At 38.4% G+C, this 23,369-nt stretch overlaps 1 protein-coding gene across 9 annotated transcripts in view; it reads right to left on the bottom strand.

The window, feature by feature from the left end:
- The window catches only part of TENM1 (teneurin transmembrane protein 1), an 845,211-nt gene that overhangs the window by 123,136 nt on the left and 698,706 nt on the right, over positions 1 to 23,369 (bottom strand). For 8 of the 9 annotated variants that reach the window (XM_062607456.1, XM_062607455.1, XM_062607460.1 and 5 more), the window contains 5 exons: positions 21,520 to 21,758; positions 10,400 to 10,552; positions 5,057 to 5,256; positions 3,388 to 3,598; positions 224 to 325 (listed from right to left, as the gene is read on the bottom strand). In XM_062607456.1, coding sequence (XP_062463440.1) covers positions 224 to 325; positions 3,388 to 3,598; positions 5,057 to 5,256; positions 10,400 to 10,552; positions 21,520 to 21,758 — 905 coding nt within the window. The remainder of the gene's footprint in view (positions 1 to 223; positions 326 to 3,387; positions 3,599 to 5,056; positions 5,257 to 10,399; positions 10,553 to 21,519; positions 21,759 to 23,369) is intronic. The other variant, XM_062607459.1, reaches the window with a different exon arrangement.

The raw sequence follows: 23,369 nt of genomic DNA, 5'->3' as shown, positions 1-23,369 counted from the left end.
CATGGAGGAATCTATTAACTCTGAAAGTCAGGGAGAGAGAAGTGGTTGATGCATCTTAGCTCAAAGCATGGCATAAAGAAACTTTATGTTCATACTGTCTGCCACCTGGCTGGAAAAAGGAATTTAATCTCCTTTAATCACTTTGAATCTTTGCAAGCCCAGCAGTCACACACCATAATCACTATCCCTGTCATGCACTGTGGGTCAGTTAATACGAGATTACCTTTTGCACAATCAGGACCAAGGAATCCTGGGAAACAGTGGCAGTGCCCCGAGATGCATTCTCCATTCCCATTGCAATTAGTAGAGCAGTCATCCAGGACTTCTGTTTATTCAGAAAGTTGTGCACAGAGAAAAATACAAATTGGTTGCATTTGAAATGAATGGCATCTTCACCTCACTCTGCAGGACACATCTCAGCATACAAATAGGTGCAGAAGCAGTAAAAGGCCCATTTTCATTCACAGGGAGCATAAAACAAAATTCCTGTTGAAGCAGCTTACAAATATTAGATTTTGCCTTGACAACTTTGAGATAACAAGTGCATCATTTATATTACACCAAAAAGCTTTTAAAGTAAGTGTTCATGTAAAATTTACCACCATTAAAAGCACTGCAAAAAAACAGAGTATTTGCTGAAAAACATCCACCTTAAACACTTTCTTTCATAGCTGAATTTGCTTGAAACCTGTTTATAGAGTAAATTGCCTTCTATGGTGTTCATTTGAACTATGTGAATTGAAATCCTTGGAGGAGGGTAGGATTTCCACATCTATACAGTCAGATGGAAAAAAAAGTCTTTTGTACAGTGACAAAACTCAATGCAATAAAGGACCAAGAACTAGATTTGAAGGAAAAAACCCACCTTCGATTCTGATCTCAAACTTGCCCATGTTTTATCACACAGCTTTGGATGGTAAACCACTTAACCTCATGCATCTGGGGACAGGCTTGTATCTGTACATGGATTAGCTGGTTTTAATTTACACATGGATTTCCCACAGGAATCCAGTGGTTTATATGGGTTTTATGTAAAGAATATGAAGCAAATCCAAGGTTAAGCTGCTCTCACGTGCAGCAGGTCACTGTCAGGACAGCACTAGGAGTGAGAATCTCTGCAGCTCATGTAGGCATCGCACAGCAGGGGCAAGTTGCTACAGAACAGCAGGAACTGGGACTGTTTTATGGGCACAGGCACCAATAGATGATGTGGGGAAGTATCTCTGGCCACAGGAAGATGGGAAACATGGCTCCTTCCCCACAAAATAAAAACTGTTGGGGGAAAAGAAAAACTAAGATTCTTCTGAAGAATATCTGTCCATGGCAAGTGATTAGGGAAGAAAAAAAATTCTCAAAAAAGGGCATATCACTTGAATATTTAAGCTAATCAAATCTGATATACTTTTAAACTCAAATGTAATTTGTGAATAGATGGATTATAAGTACGTCCTACAACTAATATGAATAACTGAAATAAGCTTATTTTGACCTTATTTATGGCACTTGGAGTGATAAGGATTAGTTCCTCTGGAAAACTCCTCGGGTCATTTAAAAAGGTTCATTCAGGCTATCAATTTATACCAAAGAACAGGCATTTGATATGTATCTGTCCATTAGACATCCACAACAGTACATGGATGTCTGTTTCAAAGTCAGAAAACCAGCTTGTTTTCAGAAGCTTTTTTACATATATGCTGCATGTTATCAATTTTTACATGTTACTGCTCACTCTCAACTCTTCTATATGTACACTTGCCTGTCTTCTCAGCTTTCCAGAATTACATGGTAAATGATCTCTACATTGACCTGAAATGAAGAATTAATGGTTTGAAAAGTTACATCCCCTCAATGTGATGTCCACTTTGAGCTGGCCTTTATTACATCTATGGAATTACTAGAGGCATGCCAGATTTTGAATGCAAATTACCCCCTTCAAGGGAAAGTCTGATCAGAGCTTTAACTAAAGTGTCAGCAAAATCAATTTTGTACATAACTAACATTGAGGAACTTGAAATACTATCTAACAGACGCTCAAGAGAAGGGCATGACTGCTTCACAGAGCTGACAGTAGCATACAGCAGAGATGCATCCAAGCTCTCGCTCTATTCTGAGTGCTTCAATCTGTGGTTCTGATTTCTTTGTCATCACCAGAGATGTCAAATAACTCAAGCCCAGTATGGGGAGTAAGGAGTAGGGCTCGAGGTTTTGTTTTTTGTTTTTTTGGAGAGACTATGCTACTTAGCATTGAGATATTGGTTAAACCCTTCTGTATAAACAATGCTGCAGTAGAAATAAATAAAGGGGCGGGTATTTGGATTCTGATTTGGACTGGAGTTTGGCCAGGTTTTGTGCTCTTCATAGTGTGCCTGTGAAGATGCTTTATAAATTGCTGGAATATCATTTCCTCATATGACACTGAATAATGGTAATTTTTCTTGCTTGTAAAAGATTTGCTTTTCTGAATGAAGATAATATGAGCTTTTAAACCAAAAGCAGACATTACAAATCTGTCTCAATTTCTAAAGTATTTTCCTGTAAGTCCTTCAAAATCTTGGTATCTGAATCATACTGTCCTGCTCTGCAAGGTGTTTACCATCACGTAAAAATAGTACCCAATTGTTCTAAAGAGCAGATGGCACGTCCATTACTAGCAAAGACATCTTGCCAAACATATGGTAGAACAGGTTAACTAAAGGGCATAGTGGTTAAAGTCTTGCAGCAAACTGACACTGTCATAAATACAACACTTTACCTGAATTTGAACTGCGAAGAAACCCCAGTGTGAGCACTGCTCACTAACACCATTTAAGAGTTGCAAACTTTTGCCCACCTAAATGTATTAAAAAGGCAATAGGGATCTAATATGCCACCAGGACATTTGCCTTCCGTATTCCAAACTAAACATCTACAAAACAACAGCACTCATCCACCAAACAACCACAACAAAATCCACAAAACCTGCCTCTTAGTTTTTCTGACTAAAATAGTGCGAAGAAGTAAGAACTGAAGAACTTTAAGCCTGAGTAATTTTTGTAGGACTTATGGTTCCCATGTAAATAGAGGGCAGACATAATCTCTTTTACTTTGAGCAAGATAACACCAGAAATTACTCAAGCATTTAAGCTATTGTATAAAAATCTTAACAGACATGAAAACTTCACACTTAATTAATTTGCTAACATCCATCTTTAATACACAAATGTTATTCTTCATCTAATACTAGCATAAACATGAAGTTGCTCCACTGAGGCTAATTAAACTAAGCTGAAATAAAACCTGTTTTAGAGAACACTTAAAAGAAGCCTAAATGAAGGTTAAGAATTTCTTTCCCAATACAGTTTTCCAGTGTAATAATCAGAAAAACAGTTTTATTGGAATTGTTCTTACCGATTGCTGTAGTTAGTACAAATACTTGCTCCACTTTCTTTCCATCATTGTAGAATGCCATATGCCAAGCTCCCTGATCCATATACTCGATGAAACCTGTCTCTTGCAGTGAAGTTAAGATCAGATTTCTCGGAGCTTGTTGAGTCTCCTCTGAGGTTTTCTGCTCCTGTTTAATTAACTGTTTTCCATCCATCAGTTTTACAAAATCAAACTGAAATAATAATGAGCAAAAATTAACCACCTAGAAAATTTTTATGATCTACTCTACATGTCTCATTCAAACAGGAATAAACAGTTGAAATCTTAAGGGAAATTGCCTCTCTGACTAAGTATTCACCAATGTGGACACCTGTTGCATAACCTAGTCTATTTAGCTTCAGTTTCCACATAAAAAGTATTATGGTAGATCAGAAATCTGGCATGAAAAGTTGCTATTTGCTATGGCAGGGTAAATTCAGACTTGTCGGACTACATACTAAATCCCTTAAATGCAGATAATGCAAAAATGTCCAGACTGTAGTGCCTATGTTATTTAGGGATTCATCTCAAATGCAAAGAACAGATTAAAGAACCTACTGTTCTATACCAGATTTTAAAATGTTTGTCCCTTAATACCAATACCAATATACTTAATGCCAATAATAATAATACTTAATACCAATATCAAACCCTGAATGTACTTTTATTTCTATTTAAGTTATTAATGCAAATAGATATCTGGAAGTTCTTAATACCTAACCAAGTTAATGCTGACAACTTTAAGACCAATTAACCTCAAAGCATCAGAGATGTAAACCTTTCTGTGAATCCCTGTTCAGGGAATGTATACATTTCTCTACGTTTTTTTTCTAGGCATTCTGATTTCCAGTGAAGTTCAACTTCAGCTCAACTGAAGACCCAGCTTCAATTAAAGTCAATGACAAATAAAAGAGCTTATTTGAAAGATCAAAATTCTAGTAAATACATTCTGAGGTTAGACTAGATGATCTCCAGAAGTCCCTTCTAAACATGACAATCTTTCAGTGATTCCACATGTTACACTTCATGGAGTGTGATCATGCTATAAAAAGCTAAAAATCTATTATCCATGGAAATGGCAGCTTCATATGACAAATACCTTAGGACTAAAAAAAAAAAAAACCAACAACCACCCAAAAAAACATTAAATTTGAATGTGACCAACTATATCACATATTCTTAGTTCTTAGCTAGGTCTTCTTCTGCAATATCCTTAGCAGTAAAAAGAGACCTTTGAGATCATCCAGTTCCAAGCTCTGCCATGGGCAGGGACACCTTCCACTACAGCAGGCTGCTTCAAGCCCCATCCAACCTGGCCTTGAACACTGTCAGGCATGGGGCAGCCACAGCTTCTCTGGGTACCCTGTGCCAGTGTCTCACCATCTTTACAGCAAAGAATTTCTTCCTAATGTCTAAATTAATTCTCCCCTCTGTCTGTTTAAAGCCTTGTCCTGTCCTTACATGCCCTTGTAAAAACTCCCTCTCCGACTTTCCTGTGGCCCTTTTAGGTACTGGAAGCTGCTCTAAGATCTCCCCTAGTTACACAGTCAGTCTTTTCCTCCTTACCTACTTTGAAAGTGTATTCTGAACATTCACATCCACTGCTGTCTGAAAATGTAAGGATGACAGGATTAGTATTATTTGTAATTACCTGAGTGTGAGTAGGGGGAATGTTTCTTCTGCCATAAATTCCCAGCAGAGAATCCTTCGCCAGTGAAATGTTAAATTTCAGGTACATGGGGTGATGTATAGTAATCTGAAAGCGCCAGAATAAACCAGGGGGGATCGTCTGCATAACTTGTGCTCCAATCTCAACTTCTCCTGTGTCTATGGCCCGTCCCTTCTGAAACACTAATTTTCCAGAAACAAACAAAACAATCAGTTGTATATTCATGATGGGTGAAGGAAATAGGTTACGAGGCATAAATGTGCCTTAGATATATCAGAATATATTAAACCCAAACCCTAAACAGAGGGCATTTCACTGCATTTTTTATTCAACAAGCTGAAAAATACAAATAAACTTGCATGCAATATTTATGCCAACAGGCACCACAGAGCATTTTTGCCCTGGAAATCTTGGAACACTTTAATGAATACAAAAAGGTAGAAGTGCTGCTGCGTAAAGCACAGTCTTTACCTATCAGCTATGCAAACATAACCCATTCAACTGAGAGTGCACGGAGAGAAGGCAGCAGGAGATCTTCCTCTGGCACTTATTTCAGACTCCTGCTGAAAGGGCATTGCATAAGCTACACAAATGGATCCCAATAAGGACAGAAAGTCCATCAAACCTGGTAGGTCAGAGCCCATGTCCAAAGCCTAGATTTCTATTAATCACCATTCCTAATGATTTTATAATGGTAGCGATAATCTAGTCCTGCAGAAATAAAGAACATCTGTTTTGGCTTGGTCTGTCTGCAGGAAGTGTAACGGGGCATGAGGACAGGGACAGGCAAGCTAAAGAGAAAACTGGCATAATTTCATAATGACTAACAATAAATTTGCAGACATCTACAGTATGTAACTTCACACATGGATATGAGAGCTGAAATAGAAAGGGAAATGGAATTCATAAAAAAGACTTTGCCAAACTAAATTGGAGCTGGCTCATTTTGCTGGCTTGTATGACCATCTTTGTGTATTTTAATGCCTGTCCTGTGATCAGCATCGTGACATGCTGCAAATCACAGGCCCCATCCTGCTAAAATCTGAGCTAATTCCATTGTCAGATTTGCAAAACTCTAACTTGCATTTCCATGCTTTCTCTCAACTAGTAAAAAAGCAGGGTAGTATGCTTCACTGGAGGAAGAGCTAAGAGAAGATGACAGAATTCAGCAGCCATATCCATTTACATTTCATTTCAATCCAGTATCACAGTGAAGGATATAGAGCAGCAATCTAAGTGACTGGAGCCTCACCTTTTACAATAATGCATATAAGTATCTAATGCAACATAATGTACAGGATATTCTATAAATTGCCACTGGAAATGAGAACAGCAGTAGCAAAGCTAGGCCCAGCTTTTTCCTGAATGCATTAATAACAAAGATTCTCAGTGGGATCTTCCATAGGCTTTAACTAGCGTAGGAAGTACTTAGTATTCTTAATGAATAGAGATTTAATTTACAGGGCAGGAGCAACTCTCAGGGTACTGGATCTTCCAGCTTTACAGCTGCTTTGTGTCACCAAAGCTACAGCAAGAACTAGGAGCTGACTTTTAACACCTTATCACATAAAGCATCTATTTTTAGAGCACAGAACTTGCAATCTAACACTCTAAAAATACATCTGTCACTTCATGAGTTAAAATATTCCAAAATTGCTGCTTTAATGATGTTCAAGGTGAGACTACTTCTGTCCAATCAGCTTCATGGAAAAAATCTTTAATGCTGATTACTGAAAAGAGGATTAATCTTCCTATGTCGGGCAACAGAAGTGGGTCCCTTCCCACTGCACCCCATACATGATCCTACTTGGCTGATGTAAATTTAAAAGCCTTTTCCCCTATTTCTAGTACTCTAGAGATATTAAATCTTAATGATTCTTCGCAAGCAATTACCCTGGGTTAAGTAAAACACTAAGGAACTTTTTGGTGATATTGACACATGGTAATTAATGTGATTCAATTACAAGAGGGTACAGCACTAAGTAAAAAGTCAAGGATACAGTATCATTTTTGAAGTTAATGGCATTATTGGTCGGTGTTCAAGTCCTTTAAAATGCAGTAACTGCTGCTTAGTTTGTTGAAGTGAGAGGCCTGCTCCTTGGTTGAAAATAAAAAGCATTCTGTCTTTAGTCAGGAAGCATTTTCACTAATTGATGTTATCAAATTATATGGAATACCACGTTAGCGTTGCTAGGCTCAAAACAACATCTCTCGATTTCTCCACATTTGGCTGAAAATTCCTATGTTTTAGCAATAATCTTAGGTAAGCTTTAAAAAAACAGATGCACTTAGATTTACTTTTATCTCATTACACATGAAAGAAGTGCATGCTGCTGTTCACAGTGGCAACATGAAAATACATATATTATCTACCACTTACTGAAAATATGCAGTTGCAGCTTATCTGCAACTTATCTTTCAAACAGTATTTTTTTTCAGACAACCACATGGCATGGAAGGACTGCTGTAAGAGCCAAGTCTGAAGTGCATGTTTTCATATCCATTGAGCCACTGTGCCATCTTTATGGAAAAAGAATTTAGCTCTGATTCTGTGCCTTACTGGACCAAGCAGGTATTTGGATGTACAAAAAAGGCATCTGAAGATAACACTATTCAGAGCCTATCCTCATGTACTTCCTTGCTCTTTCTTGAAAAAAGTCTTGTTCTAAAAACATTTTTATCATACCAACATCTTCCTTATGAAAAATAAAATTTAATTATCTATATTCAGTTTCTTGTACAGGTCCCAGGCTCACCAACTAGTATTAATTCTTCCCTATGCTTTCTAAGCACACTTTCCTTGGAAGTCTAAACCAGAAGATAAATTCCTAATCACAGGTTTCTCTTGGCTTCAAGAAAGTAAAACTCTGAGCAGCGTGGTGCCAATTATCTTCACAAGAAAGTACCCATCCGCTGATTATTACTGATCCTGAAACAATCAATCTCCTTGTACTCCCCTGGTAAATACCAGCATCAATTGGATGTCTGAGTTTTTAATCACATTACTACATATTAAAATGTTAACTCATAGCCGTGGGTCAGTGTGTTATAAAGTGAGTTCTTAAAGAAATCTGACTTGCTGGTTTGTAAACTTGATTTTAATTAAAGGATTAGTTAAAATATATATGCTTTCAAAGTCTAGAAAAACATTCTGTGCTGCTCTATTGAGTTGGGGAAATGGGAGGTCACAATATCTGACAGTAGTTATTTATCCCTGTGAAATCCCATCAGAGGCTTCAAATTTACAATTTATCAACTTTCCATGGTATCCTTCCGTAGTGAAAAGAGTTGCCTGTTTACAAATCGTCCTTCCCACCACATCTGCATGGAGAATTTTTACAAGCTCTGGGAATAAAATTACTGATATATATTAAAAGTGATGGAAAGAAATAAAGCCAGCAAAAATTAGCCACAGCCAGACTACACATGTACTAATGCCTGGTACCAAGTCCACATGACTTTTCTTGTGTTTACCAAGTGTATATTCCTTATTAGCATACACACTGGGTTCCAGGTTACCCCCAAAAGATGAAAGGGGACAAGTGGGACAGCAGAACAGCTATATTCATGACTGACCTCTGAAACTGCTGGATAAGCTTTCAGTGAACTGTCCCTGCTACTATCTCTGCTATTACAACCCTCTGTGCTTTAGCATTGTGGGAGAATTGGGTAGCTACACAAAGACACTGTTTACTGCCTGGGGTTTGTTGGGTTTTTACTTGCAATATTGATTCTCTATTGACACACATATTCTTTCCCCTGTTTTCAGGCATCTAATTTTTAAGACTTTTGATGTTTTGCCTGCACATCCTTCTTTGGAAGCCGAATGCTTTGGAGGAGCATTTATTAAATCTGTAATGTACTGACAAAATGATTTAATGCAGTTGAGAGAACTATTTGAGACATTTTCCACGGTGCACCAGGACAAAAAACACAGAAGTGTATAAAACATTTACTGCAATTCACCACCAATACATTCTAAGGGGCAAAATAATAGGTAACAACATCATCTCCTTCATATATTTCTATTGATCATTTATCTAATATGATCTCTATCCATTTGTGCCACATCGATTTGTAAGACTACTGGTGTGAGATGTAATCTTACTTTTGGAGGGATTGGTACAACAATGTCCCGCTCTGTCTCATATTTACAGGCATAGATCTTACCTGGCATACACAAAACAAAATCACTGCTCTGCTATAAAATCTGAAAGCTCTGGAAATCTATCATTGCAGAGCACTCAGTACAATTTTACCTTTCTCCTAATAACTGGAAACACTAGGGCTCTTATTCTACTCCCATTCACTTTTCTCTGATCTAACCTGATTTATCCACTTTTTCTGAGTATCATAAAAAGAAATGGGAGGGCCACTTGCTTCTCACAGTCAGAAAGCACCACTGTGGTGATCAATGGGAAGCACGGACTAGAGCTTGTAACTAATACTGGAGTAGATGATCTAACAGCATTAAATGAGAGGACTTGAGAAAAAGGAATTGTGCATTTCAGAGACAGTTCTTCTGTTTCACACTCCTGGCTACACAGACCACTCCTTCCCTGCATCAGCTCTACTACTTCTCTGCTCCTTCAAAAGAGCTGGTTCAGTCACTTCCATGGCAGAAGACTTTTTAACGAAGCCATTTTCTGCTGCCATAGAGAACTAACGTGTCTTGGTTGTGCATGAGATAATCCCTGCAGTGGGCAGGGGGATGCCAGAAGCCACACAGGGATTGCATGGGGGGAGAGCAGAACTGTTCCTCCGGCAGCACGTAGCTGCCAGACTGGCTCAGGCATTCTGTGAGACCTCAGTAGATGCCCGTGAGCTGATTCACTATGACTACTTCAGCCAGCATGTGACAGGACGCTGTGTTTTAGCTTATGCCTTCAAGAACTAGATGCCTTTAAAAGCATTAAGATTTCTCCCCTTCTGCATCTTCTGACTTGTCAGTACAAAGAGTTTCACTTTGCCTGATTGACTTTGGTCAGCGTGACAGGCACAGCATCAAGCCCTCTGTACAAACGGGAATAAGGCAAAGAGACCTCCACTGTCTTATGACAGAATCCAAATGCTCTAATCTCTCTCCTCTCAGAAAAGAAGGGTGATTATTTTGCTACTGAACATTACCTCCCTAATGGCTTGGGTTGGTTGCTAATTTCAGTGAGAGTCCTGCTAAAGAAACTGAGCTGGTTATAGGATTCTCATACCTGTTTTAAAACTCTACCAGAGAAGATAAAACCTGAACTTAAAATGCTTTTGAACTAACAAATACAGAATCTGAACAGTAGTAATATTTAGATAATCTGTGTTCTCATTCACACATACCTTTTTTCTCTGTTTTATCAGAAACTTTTCCTCCAATTGGTGAGTAAGTAGTATCCATGGATTCTGTTCCTTTATTTCCTTTACTGACTCCATTTTCATACAGCTGCCCTTCAACAGGCTGTAGTTGCCAGGTTAAACCAAACAAGTGTACTGCTGCAAAAAAAATGAAGACCAATTAATTGATGTCTAAGCTACAGCATCTTCAGTCAGAATAAGAAGGAATGCTATGACCCAGTTTCTGTAAAGTCAAGTATTACTTCATTCTGTTAGTAATAAATCAGAATTTCAAGGGGTCTAATGAGCAATTTACTATTTTACCTTAAAACTCAATGCTTAATTAGTTTCCACACTTTCTTTTGGAGCTCAGCCAGGTCAGGGTATGAATTTCTACAGCAATTAATGGAAATACTTGCAATTAAAAGGATAATAGTTGAATGAATTTAATATTCTGTGGCAGATTCTAATGCTACATCAATGTCCCTCAGATTTCAATTGTCAAAAAGCCCAGGTTTCTTGATTGAAACACTGACACCAGGCAAAACTTCTCACTTTTCCAACCAGTTCTAAGTGAAACTGTGCCCACTGCATTCCCAAACCTTTTCATTTAGGTTAAACATTCGTAAAAACACGGATTCCATAGATCTACTCTAGAATTACACTGCAGATGAAAAACTGGCTCTAGATCTAAAATATATGCAATTAGTGTACAACACACATGAACAGAAATATAGTTGTTATTTATGTACACACTCGGAAATCAAAATTAATCCTTTTATGAAGTTATAAACTATCCTGATTACCATACACGGAGGCTGCCTACTCCACTTCGCCTGCACAACCAGTCACTATTTCTGCTTTCCTTTCTGTTGTTTCTGATCTGAGGCACTACGGTGCCTCAGATGGTAGGAGAAAGAGAGCAACAGGGGATCTTATTTTAAGTATAATATGACAGTACTGTAGTCATTTTAGACAATTACCTAGGTCTTATGCGGAGGGCAAATTCTTCCGAAGAAGAGGTTACTTTAGCATGGAAGTAACTCAGCAGGGAGTAACTGATGACCCACTAAAATATCGACTGAGGATGGCCCCCACAGGGGAGCTGCAATTGTCACATAAAGAGCAAAACCTAAGCAGGCTCTTTAGCCACATGCAGCAATTTGCACTGAGTAGGATCTGCCCACAGTGGGAGCCTAAAAGGCAATATATTTGCTCTTTCTGAATCATGTAGGAACTGCAGAGACTCTCAGGAGAAGTAAGTGTGATCTAGAATGGGTCTTGCATTTAGAAAGTGCACTGTTTTCTTTCACACTTTAAGGAAAAAAAATCTGAGTAAACCCAGTAAATCCAGCACATTATCCATTTTCTACGTGTTTGCTCACAAGCCTCTCTTGCATGCTGAAAATTTAAATTATAAAGCAAAACCACATGCCTTATGTGGGTTCCTGGCAAAGGATTGCCAAAACTACCACAGGAATGTGAAGCTGCCAACCTACAAATCATTAATTCCAGATCTGTGCACTCCTGGATCACCCAGCCTCAGACACACGATCCAAACCAACCAAATGAGAACTCTTCTATATAACTGGTGAGGTGACAGTATTTGTGACATGCTTGTATTTTCTATACTGGCTACAGGAGAAAAGAGCCAAATTTACTGAATTCTCAAACCACTCCCTCACCATCAGATCTGGCCTCTGGAGACACTACTGGACAGTAAAATTCCCACTCCCCACAAGAGATATTAGAAGCTCACTCCAGTGTTAGTGGTGCGATCTCAAGCCAGAGACTTGCCTGCATTGCTTCATATTCTATGGACTTGAAATCGCCAAGGGACCAGGCTAATGATTTGAAAAGGGTCTTGCAGTCACATTGCACAGACCTATGTTCTGACTTTAGAGCTTATTAATGCAAGACAGATTACGTCTATGTACAGAAGGTACAATAAAAATCAACATGCCTTGACACCTCCAGGGCAGACGGCTTTTGCTCCTGGCTTGAGCCTCTGAACATTACTATTATTTAAAGAGTTAATAACAGCAAAAAGGAACAAAGTTCAATGGGACTGATAACTAATGAATACAACTTTAATTTATATAATGCAAATAATTATATCAGCACTTGAAATATCAGCACTAGAAGCAAAGCATAACTGCACACATCAATAAGCTTTTAGTGGTTATTAAATCACAAATGTAATCTAGGTGCTTTCTTCTTACGCTGTTTCCACTGTTGCTATTATTTCTTTCTTAAGTCAGCATTTGTACATGCTGCAGAGGGTACGTCACAAAGCAAGGACTAAATATGTGACACACCTTTTTCCTCACTGTATGTTTTTTCCAGATTACACTCATGGTGCACTTAGTCATCCATGTGCACCAATTCAAATAATTTGCTTCCTTTGTCTTCCTTTGGGCTAGGGAAGAGCTTTTGTTTTTATACTTCATGCCAAACTTGGCAAGCTGGCAAAACTATATATGTTTGACAGTTGTTTTTCACCCTGAGAAACACCAGCTGCATTGTAGAGATGCTGGTCTCTGCCAACCCTGGACTGCTAGTCTGTGGGAGATGACACAGGACACTGGTAGGCCACTTAATGTTAAACAAAGTGCAAGATCAAGTGTTTGAACCACATTACTATAAAAATAATGTCTACTTGAATTAAACTGAATTACTTCTATCACTGCAGAAACTTGGTCATCCTGCCATCTTAAAATCAACCCAACTTTCATCACATTAGCTATAGCTCTTGAGAAATTATCTTCAGATCCAGGTAATAAACACACCACATACATCCGTAAAGCCATTAATTCCTAGAGATACCTTTTTCAGAAGTTAACTACAGGGAATAATAAACGTTTATGTAGCAGACACAGACCGTTCCTTGCCTCTTCATTTTCTGTGATATTTTTCTTTTACCTGGGGTATACATAATTCCTACAAAGCTTGTGTTTCCTACAACATCTGTACATAGTGTTTGAAATATACAGATATTTCACCAAATAAGATTAAATAAAACTTTGAAATCTCTCTCTCTCAAATCTCTTTAGAAATCAGTAGGCACCTACTGAATTCCATTAAAAAGCTCAAAAGAACTTCTCTTTTGAGTCATTCTCTCTTTGATTTTTTCTAGTGGATTTCTGTCTTTTGCTTTTCCCCTTTTGCACAAAGGGGCATAGGAAATGCTGCGGAATTCAACAGTGGGCCACAAAATGTCAGTTTGCACAGTATAAATCCATTTGTAAGATTCTTAGCTGTATTTCCCTTGTGCAGTGCCCAGGCTTAAAACCGTACTCCAGACAGCAGAAGATGACACTATCACCCTATCCAACTTACTTAGGGCTGGGCTAGGTAAAAAGAAGGGAGATTCACTTTCTGATGAAGGTCTCTGCCCTTTCCTCAAAGTTCAGCCTTCCAGACTGATGTTACAGAGAAAGACCTTGACTGCAGTACTTTTGAAGGCTGGCTGCAGACTAACAGTACCAAACCCCACCCCACCATATATAGCGCATATATATATGCACTATAGATGCATTACTGGATGTAGCTCAAGTTCCCACAGAACACAAAAAAAACAGCCACTGAGGTTAGATGAATACACTGGTATTACAGAAACAGCAAAAGCTGCTTTGGCTCTGCCTACCTGGCATTACAGAAATACTCTGCAATCAGATGCTCTGTATTCTACAGCACTTAAAACACCTCAGCTACTAGCAGGGTGCCCAAGGTCACTGGTGAACTGCTACAGCTTCAAGCAAAAAACAAGGACTTCCAGGCAAGAGGAGATTAAACAGCTCGTTAGCAGCATCAGCACACTTCATGTCTGCAAAATTCCTACTTTAAGTTAGGAGGGGCTCTGATGAGTCACCAGAAGCATCCATCAGCCTCTAACATTGGGTTAAACCCTCATTTGGGCTTAACCCAACCTCTCATCTGGAAACTGAGTGTCAATATTCTGGAAACTGAGTGTCCATATTCTCCCTGCTGGCAGTGACCACACTGCTTCACCTGGCATTCTTGAACTTCCAACTCAATTTCTTTGTTTCCTTGATTCTTCCAGCCTACTGCAAAGACCATCTGAAAAGATACTCTTTCCTGGCTTGCTTGAACCTCCAGTATAATCCCCCCTCTATCCTTACACTATTACTTTGCTCTGTGTTATTTGTAAGATGCATTTTGCCACTAGCAGAACTGTACATTGCTTTCACTGAGGTGATCTGGAGGCAGGAAAAGATCTGAAGGCAATTTGACACTTTTTACATAATGTTTGGAGATAGAACTTATACAGTAGTGCCACCATACCTATATTTAATTTATAATTTATTAGATAGCACTGTTTAAATCAAATTTTCAGATAAAAGTGTAACACAAAAGGGGACGTGCACTTTGTATTTTTTTTTACAACATGCATTATTTGAGATGCAAAATTTGGAGGAACCTCTAGTCTGCAGAGCTAAAATGACTGGAGGATGCCAGAGGATTACAGTGAAACTAAGCTTCTTCCTCAGTCACCCTGCCCTGGCCAATGGAGCTGCTCAGGGTAACTTCAAATGGCCTGTCTCTCAAATACAGAAGATGGCACTTGTAGTACAGAGCCTTTCTTGGCTAATTTATTACTCTTCTTAGGTAAAAAGTAATTATTAGGTATAAAACAGATCTCTTGCAGAAAAAAAAAAAAGATTAATTAAAAGCCTGTATTTTCTACCCTTCCCATAAATTTCCTTCATGGAACAAAGAGATGAAAGCTAGTGACTTTATGCTGCCTAAGGGACTTTATCTAGAAGCAGGTTTTTGGTTGCTTCACATTACTGCTGTAAGTGAAACCAGTTGGGCCATGTTCAGAACCAAAGCTTGGGTCTTCACCTCTAAAGTAAATGTCCAGATTGCTTATTTTGTTCCACATTTAAATAAAACAAACTCATGCTTCCAGATAGACTCAGTCCCTGCAATTCTGCGGCATACTTGAGTAAATATTCGCAAATACATAAGCATTTTCAGAACTCGCTCTGTAAACTGGATTAACCCACCATCTGCTATGAAGCCAATGCTCTAATTTAATTTATTCTTATCTACCTTCTCTGTAAGCACAGCTAGTCAACTCCTGTGCTACATATTTGGCAGAATATAAATAAAAGGCTTGGCTCCAGTGCAAAAGAGACTCTCAGTAGTGAGGAGATGTCAAAAAAGTCGTGTTCAACACGCACTTATCAATCTGCAAGAAGAAATTCAGAGGACAAAAATCCTACAAATGTGAAGTCCCTCCAAATTGCTGGCCTCCACTAAAGGCTTTTGTATAGCTTTCTTTGCTGTTCCCAGTTATTTTACACAATCTCGGTAGATCATCCCCCTGAAGCCTAGACTTCAGAAGAGCTGTAACAGAATTTATATCAGAAGCTGATTATTCTTTCTGCACCTGCTCTGACCAAATGCCAGGAAATTATTTGTTTTCTGTAGCTGCAAGCAGGTTCTGCTTATAAAACTGGATTTCACTATGGCATGAAGTCACAGGTGCATCAGTGCCCCACTTCCAGCAAAGGCATGTGAAAGTACCTGAACACAAATAAGAGTCAGAATCAAAGTTCTGATCCTGACCTGCAGAACAGGTATTTGTTCTTCTTTTGAAATCTCATTTTGTAAATAAAATGCTATGTCATTCTGCGCTATTTGAAGATTTGAGATTGTTAATCTTTGATTCAGTCTTAAGAATTTTTCTCCATACACCTGCTCATCACCTGCTGACCGATGCCCATCCTATCCCTGAGCAGTGACTGGTGGCTCCCAGCCAACTGCCCCAGTTTCTGTACTGAGCCTGATGTCCTATGGTATATCCTTTTGATTAATTCAGGTCAGGTGTCCTGTCCTTGCTCTCTTTCCTGGCTTCCTGTGCCCCTCCTCACTGGCAGAGCATGAGAGACCAAAAAGTCCCTGATTTAGAGCAAGCCCTTCTGAGCAACAACCAACACATCAGTGCCTTATCAACACTGTTCTCATGCCAAATCCAAAAAGCACAGCACTGTATCAGACAATAAAAAAAAAGAAAAAATTAACTCTATCCCATCTGAAACCTGGGCACCTGGATTCATTTTTCATTACTGAGTCATATATTAGCCTTAGGAAGAAATACCACTTAATCTTAGGCAAGAGTACAGTGTTGTCAGGCTTTCTCCTCTGTGTACTTAAAGATCTGTGACAATACCAAGTTCATCAGTAAGACCTAGCCTCAGGGACAGCAGACACCACAACTTCCAGCTCTGAAATCCTGAGGTACCTGTCTCAGTGAGAGCTATCCCACTAACGAGTTCAACTTCATTTCAGAGTTGCACATCTGCATCACAGCTTTTACATATACCTGAAACATTTAGCAATGTTAACTATACCATGATACTCTTCAGTATAAAACCACCTTATCTTCCCCTTGAGCCTTCACTGCATAATTTCTAGTACTCAGAGTTAAGGATTTCTATTTTTTCTACCATTTTTTATTGTATGAACCTATGCAACCAGTATTATAAATCTATGAACTGATACACACACCCTTAAAATTTGGCCTGACCTTTCCCACTGTTGAAACCATTACTCCTCTACCTTGAGCACAGTGTAAGAAATGACAGGTCACACTGGCAGGCAGCAGAGAGGTTTTAATTTCCTCACCCTCCATATAAATACAATTTAAGACCCAACGCCCATCTCCAGTGCATACTCATAAATTGTGATAATATCATGGAGGATAGGGACAACTTCATATTCATACTTCAGAATTCATTTGTATATAAAACAGTCATTTTGTAGTCAGGGATAGTTAAATCTAAGAACATGGGATGCAATTTTCAGAGGCACTGAACGTTTGCATCTCCTGCCGAAATCAATAGGAACCGTAGGAGTTCAGCACCTTTGATCAATAGGACTAGTGATTTGCAAGTCCAAATCAGCTGCTGATAAAATGGTAAGGTACCATGGAAGAAAAATACTACTTACTAATGGGCTAAAAATAACTGACTAGATAAGCAGCCGCATCAAACATTGTATTGTATGCAAAAAAACAGTGTGATGCTGAAAAAAAATACAGAAAAAACTATTTCTACCTCTTTGCGTTATTTACTCTTAAATTTTCAGTCAAATTTCTTCTTTAATTGCTGCTGTTTTATTAGGTTTTTATTATAATGAGATTAAAAAAGGGAGAATATTTATTATACTATTCCACAACAGCAGCCTATTTTATACTCTTTATAGCAATGCAGACCAATAGATGAAAAGAGAGACCCATCTATTGACTGAATTGAATCAAACAGATGTGTTCTTGTCTTTCATGTGATAATCTGGAATCTAAGTTATAGCCTTTACACAATGTCTGCTACTAAAAAAAGTATTATAGAAATTTCAGGCTTTTTTCCCCATACTTTCCTTTTGCAAGGTGCCATCTCTGTAAATATGGGAGCCTAGACTGGTAACATGGATCCAGCTCAGTCCTTTCAACACCTTATACCAGAGAAATGCACATGTAGCCTGCATTTTATCTGTTTCTGTTTTACAATGAACACTAGAAAACCTTTGAGGTAACTGGATTTCAATAATTTCCCTCAAGATTTTTTCTCTTTTTTATTAAATTTGAGCACTCATTTGCATAAATCTTTATAAGACACACAGCTCATTTACTTTCCAGACACAGCGAATGCCAGCAGGCAGATTTTGCCCCTTCACTGAAGGGGCTGCCTGAAGAGCAGATAACTTGTTTTCCTATTCAGTCTTTCACTTCACTCCACTGGCAATTTCACTGTGCCTTAACCAAATTCTCTGCTGACTCCCCATAGCCCTGGCCAAGCTCTCAGGAACCACTGGTGAAGCTGCCAGAGCCTCTGACACAGCAAGGACATGCACCAACATCACCTCCCTGCTGCACATCCCTCTCTGTGGGCAAATTCAAGAAATTGTGTCCCATACTGCCATGAATGCATTACAGCTCTCAACATATAGAAAACCACAGGAGAAAAATAAAAGTATATATGCCTTTATTTGAAAGAAAATAATTCAATACATTTACAGTGTGGAGACCAAACATCCACTTTATGAAATTAGAGGGTTTTTTGAGTAACTACTATGACTTTAGAAGCTATTCACAGAAATTACTCCTGTTGAAGTGAAAATATGTTTTACTTGATAAACTAAATATTATGACTAAAGATTTTCAATAAAGCAGCTGCTACACAACCATTTACAGGGTTCTATAATTTCCTTACCATCCACAGAATAGTCAAATTTATTTCAGAAAGGACCAGATAATAAACATGGTGATTATAGGCCAAATGTGGAAACATGGAGAAAAAATAGGTTTTCTAACTGAGTAGTAATTCAAAGGAGAGAAAATACAGAAGTATGTGCTCTCAAGTAAAAGCTTCTCTATTGAGTCTCTCTGATAATAGGGAAAGACTGAAAAACATTTTGCTACTTTACCTTTTGATTGAAAAGACATCACAGCTCAGAGCACCTTGGCACAGGTCTCAGTTCATTGCAAATATAAGAGCCACTTGTAAATTTTTCATCTGGAATAAACTGAGTTTTCAAGACTTTTAGAAATTTCTGACTTGAGGTTCAGATTTGGGCCTATTTTTGGCAGTAATGTGTAGGTCATGCACCTAACGGCAGTACAAGATAATTGACAAAGTACATTAAAGTTATGAGATAAGGAGAAGAAAAAGCTTGATGTTAAATTCTGATCTACATTCATTCGGCCTGAAATTGCAGGTCATTATAAGTCGATGCAGACTACACCATAAAATACAATGATGAAAATAGTTTTGCCTTACAAAGCCTCTCTTACTCTTCCAGTAACAACCACTGAGCTGATTCCAGGTTAAGCTTGATCCTGAAATTAAAATGTGTTTTGTTTCGCAATTTGGGGCCAAGTCTGTGGTCATTGCTCAAACATAATTGCAGGTGACTTGAAGAAAACCTGCCTGGAGTGAGGAGTGAGGGACCTCAGTTATGGTGAGAAAAGAGGAAATACTTTGGGGGTGGTGGTGGTGTTTGAACTTTAACTCCAGAGTGTTACTTCAGAGTCTGATTTTTTTATATTCAACTACTCCTATTTAAAACACACACATTTACATTTCTGACACGAAAAGATATGCAAATCTGAAGGCCGACAGAGGAAGTGAACTTTGAAAATAGTTTATATGTTATTATTCATACCTAACAAAAGGTACGTGACTCGTAAGAACAGACCATGAACTTATTTAAATATTTAACCAACCAGAAATGGGCAGCATAAATATTTATGTGGAACAAATTAATACTATCTGAATCTGCAGGAAACCTTATAAAACTGAAAAGGTTCTGGGGCAAACAAGAGCAAACAACAGCATCTTAGAAAACTGAACCAGGAATTCTAGTTCAGAAAGAGTTTTAGATTTTGCTATAGAAAACATAACTAGAAACACTAATAATTTATAAAATACAAAGACATCTTCATTTTACCTACTTCAGCCTAACTAAAGAAAATACGTTAAACCCTTAAGTTACCAGGTTTACACAAACACAGACACCTCTATGGGAAATTCACATAGAGCTTTTTAATCACAGTGACAGGGAGTGCTTACAGCCTTCTTGAGCTGATGACATGCAGCAGAATATCATTAGAAACTTAAAAAATTCTCAGCAGCAGACTGAAATCTAAGCAGGGATGAACCAGGCAGAGCTTCACCCAAATAAAATGTAAATGGTGTGGGTGGGATATCGATGTAGCAAACAGATGAGGCTGCAAAAATTATACAGCCAGTCCTAACTGAGTGCATATGCTCAACAGCTGTTATGTAAATCTGCAATTAATGTAGCTTACTAGATCCTCAGGTGCTTTTAAATAACCATACACCAGAAACAATCAAATCTGCTTTCCCATATGCATTAGATGAGGATATTAGAAAAAACCCTCCTGATGAGCATCTCACTGACAGTAACCAGAACTTTGTCATTATAGGACAAAAAACCTCTCAACTCATTAGAAACCAAAAATAACTGGAATTGTAATAATTTTCACTATAAAGACATTTATTCAGAGAATACAGAAAGCCAGTGGCCACTTGTAAGGTTGGAGACAACTGTACCTGTTGCCTCCTGTATAGATTTTACCAAGTACAAACCACTGATCTGGGCAAACCCAGAGTTATTCCCACCCAAGCTATAATACGTTGGGAATTCTCTGGTTCCTGCCCACTTGTGAATTGGCAACTAAGTCAACAAACCAAAAGTGTGTGTGAGAATGTGCCTTGCACAAGCAAAAATTAATGAGACTTTCTTATTTTTTCAGAAGCCACAGTTGCATACTAAGATTCTACGTATACTGAATGTTGTGCAATGTTTTCAATTCAGATTGAAAAACCAAATTGATAATTAATATTCAGCCAAAATGTCATCTAGTAAGTCACAAGCACTTGCTCTCCCATGCACACTGCAAGCCCGTCTCCAACATATCTATCTTCAAAGAAAAAGGAAGGCATTTCTAGCTACTCTGATAATTCCTGCCAATCTATTACGGTAACAAAATTGGAAAGTCAGATACTTAAAAGACGAGTTTAAAATTAAGTAACTGCACTTTAATCTATGTAACATTTTTCTGAAACAGAAATTCAATAAAGGGACAGCAAAATAGAAAACATGGTGTAAAGTACCACATTTTTAGAGCTCGCTGTCATTCTAGCCAATGATGTAAGAATCAAGAGGAAAAAATGAAAGATATGAATTGTGATCAGACTGAAGAAATGAAATAAAGGTAGCAAAGCAAAAAACAATTAAGCATTATTAGTCTTCATATAATTCTTCAAGAGCAACAAAGTTGTAAGGCTTAATATGAAAATCAGATGTTTAATTTAAGAAAAATATCACAGCAATTAAAATCAGTAGGAGTCCTCTGTTAGTATCAACATGTCATCTTGAGTAATATGTCTTTGTCTATTAGGCAGCACAAAGGTTAACAGAGTAGAAAGCTAATGAGAATTGCATGTTGTACAAAGCAACCAGCGGCAAACATTATTAGTAAACATGATTTGTATTAGTGTAAAGTAAAGATACGCAAGACAACAGAATAGAAAAGGTAAAGAATAATTCAGCATAGAAAAGAAAGAGAGGCTTACCGATAACGTAGGCTAGCAACAGTGCCAGGGTAACTGTAATGGCAGTAGCACTCAAAGCAGTGCACTTCCAGTTGCAACACCTGTAAGGTTTGTTAAAAGTGAAGGCAGGTCTGGAAAAGGTACTTCTAGGAAGAGGCCTAGGAGGTGGAGAGTAAACAGTATTGGATGTTAAAGGATAGTTCTGACTGGCTGCGCTGAAGATAGCTGAAGACCCAGATCCATGTTTAAATAGGAAATGCCTACAAAAAGAAGACAAAGAACCATGTTGTAAAAACCACCTTGTGATTTAAGAAGTGAAAGGAACTCTATAAGCACTGTATGACAAACACTACATATAATCACAGAAAATACAAAAGACAGGAAAATCTGGATTTGAATATCCTCTGCGTTGGAAGTATTTCAACCAAACCCACACGATTTCCAGCATTTTTTAGTGAAACTATATAATGTAAATGAATTCTAAACTATTCTCCCAGTGCTTCAGAGAGATGCTCAGGAAAGGTTATTTTTCTGCGCAGTACCTGGGGGGTCTCCAAGACGAGCAGCCCTGTGTGCCTTGTTACACAGGTGTGCCTGAGAGATGGGAACTGTTGCCAGCAGTACCCACTCCTTCCGCAATCACACAAGATTTATGTCACCAAGAGTACAAAAAAGTGCAGAATCCACTACCACTCTGAGTATTTACTTTTACTATGGATTCTCTCCAGAATATAGCAAATAACAAGAGAGAAAATAAATTTTTAAAAAAGGGGAAAGAAAAAAAAGAGACAAAGATGACTGCTTACAGGAAAACCTACAGGGATAATCCATTCTGAAGGACCGTAGTTACTATATAGGTGAGTACAATTTCTTTAATATTCTTAATTGAGCTATTTTGACAGCAGTTTTTCTTCAAATGCTTTTTCCTGCTGTGGTGATTCTCAAACATATTAGAAAGAATTCATTTGGAGACCTATTTCAACATATTTTGGAGAATTGATTGTCTTCGAGAAAAAACTTCAAAGACCTACATTATCACGAAAAGTAAGGTACAGAAATGTGCCTTGCAGAACAGGCTCTGGTGCAGAAATATACAGTGGTGGTCTATATGAAGATGGATGGGTTTCAGGACTGGCAAGTGGTCTGCAAGAGAATTTGGGAAAGGATATTTAATTTTAAACAACAGCTTACCGTACCATGTGCTCAGAAATTGAGGCAAAAAAAGGACACATTCAAGGCTGACCATACCAACCACATATTCTTTTGGGAACACCACCTTTCTTTGTGTTCTGTCTTTCTTTCTTTTGTTTTAAGAAAGTGAGCAAGCTTCTTCACTCTTTTCTGACAGTTGCACATCTAAATCTCATATCATAGCACGCACCCAAAGGAAAGCGTCCTCTACCTCAAGCCATGAGGTACGAAAGCAAGTGAAGGGGTACGGATTCTATACGGCTTGCAAGAACAAGGATGCCTTGGCCACAGCTGGGTAAGAGCATCTGTGACTGTTGCTGCCATGGGCTCTCTGTTCTTCCATCAGCTAAGAGCTGTGCAAGTGCTCTGCTGAGCCCCAGCAAGCACTTGTGCTGGGGGTGCAGGTTGCCCCGGTTGTTTCTGCCAAACTGAAGGAGGATCTTCAGTTTAAAATTCAATGGCACTATGATGCCTGCAAGCCAGAAGCCACAGACACACTTCACAACTGAAGACAACTGGACAGTGTTGACATGGTCCATCTTCCCAATGACAAGTGTGCCTTTACACCATCAGAAAGGAACAAGACAGACTTTTAAGACATATGTGGATCAATCAATCCATGCTGGTAGAATTTCTTTGACGGATTCACAGTGGGATGTACATGGGATCAAACACCCAAG

Source organism: Pezoporus occidentalis, unplaced genomic scaffold, assembly GCF_034315485.1.
Source record: "Pezoporus occidentalis ecotype Australia unplaced genomic scaffold, CSIRO_AGI_Poc_V1 ctg123, whole genome shotgun sequence".
In the NCBI taxonomy this organism is placed as follows: domain Eukaryota; kingdom Metazoa; phylum Chordata; class Aves; order Psittaciformes; family Psittacidae; genus Pezoporus; species Pezoporus occidentalis.
This window is presented reverse-complemented; position numbering and strand designations above follow the sequence as displayed.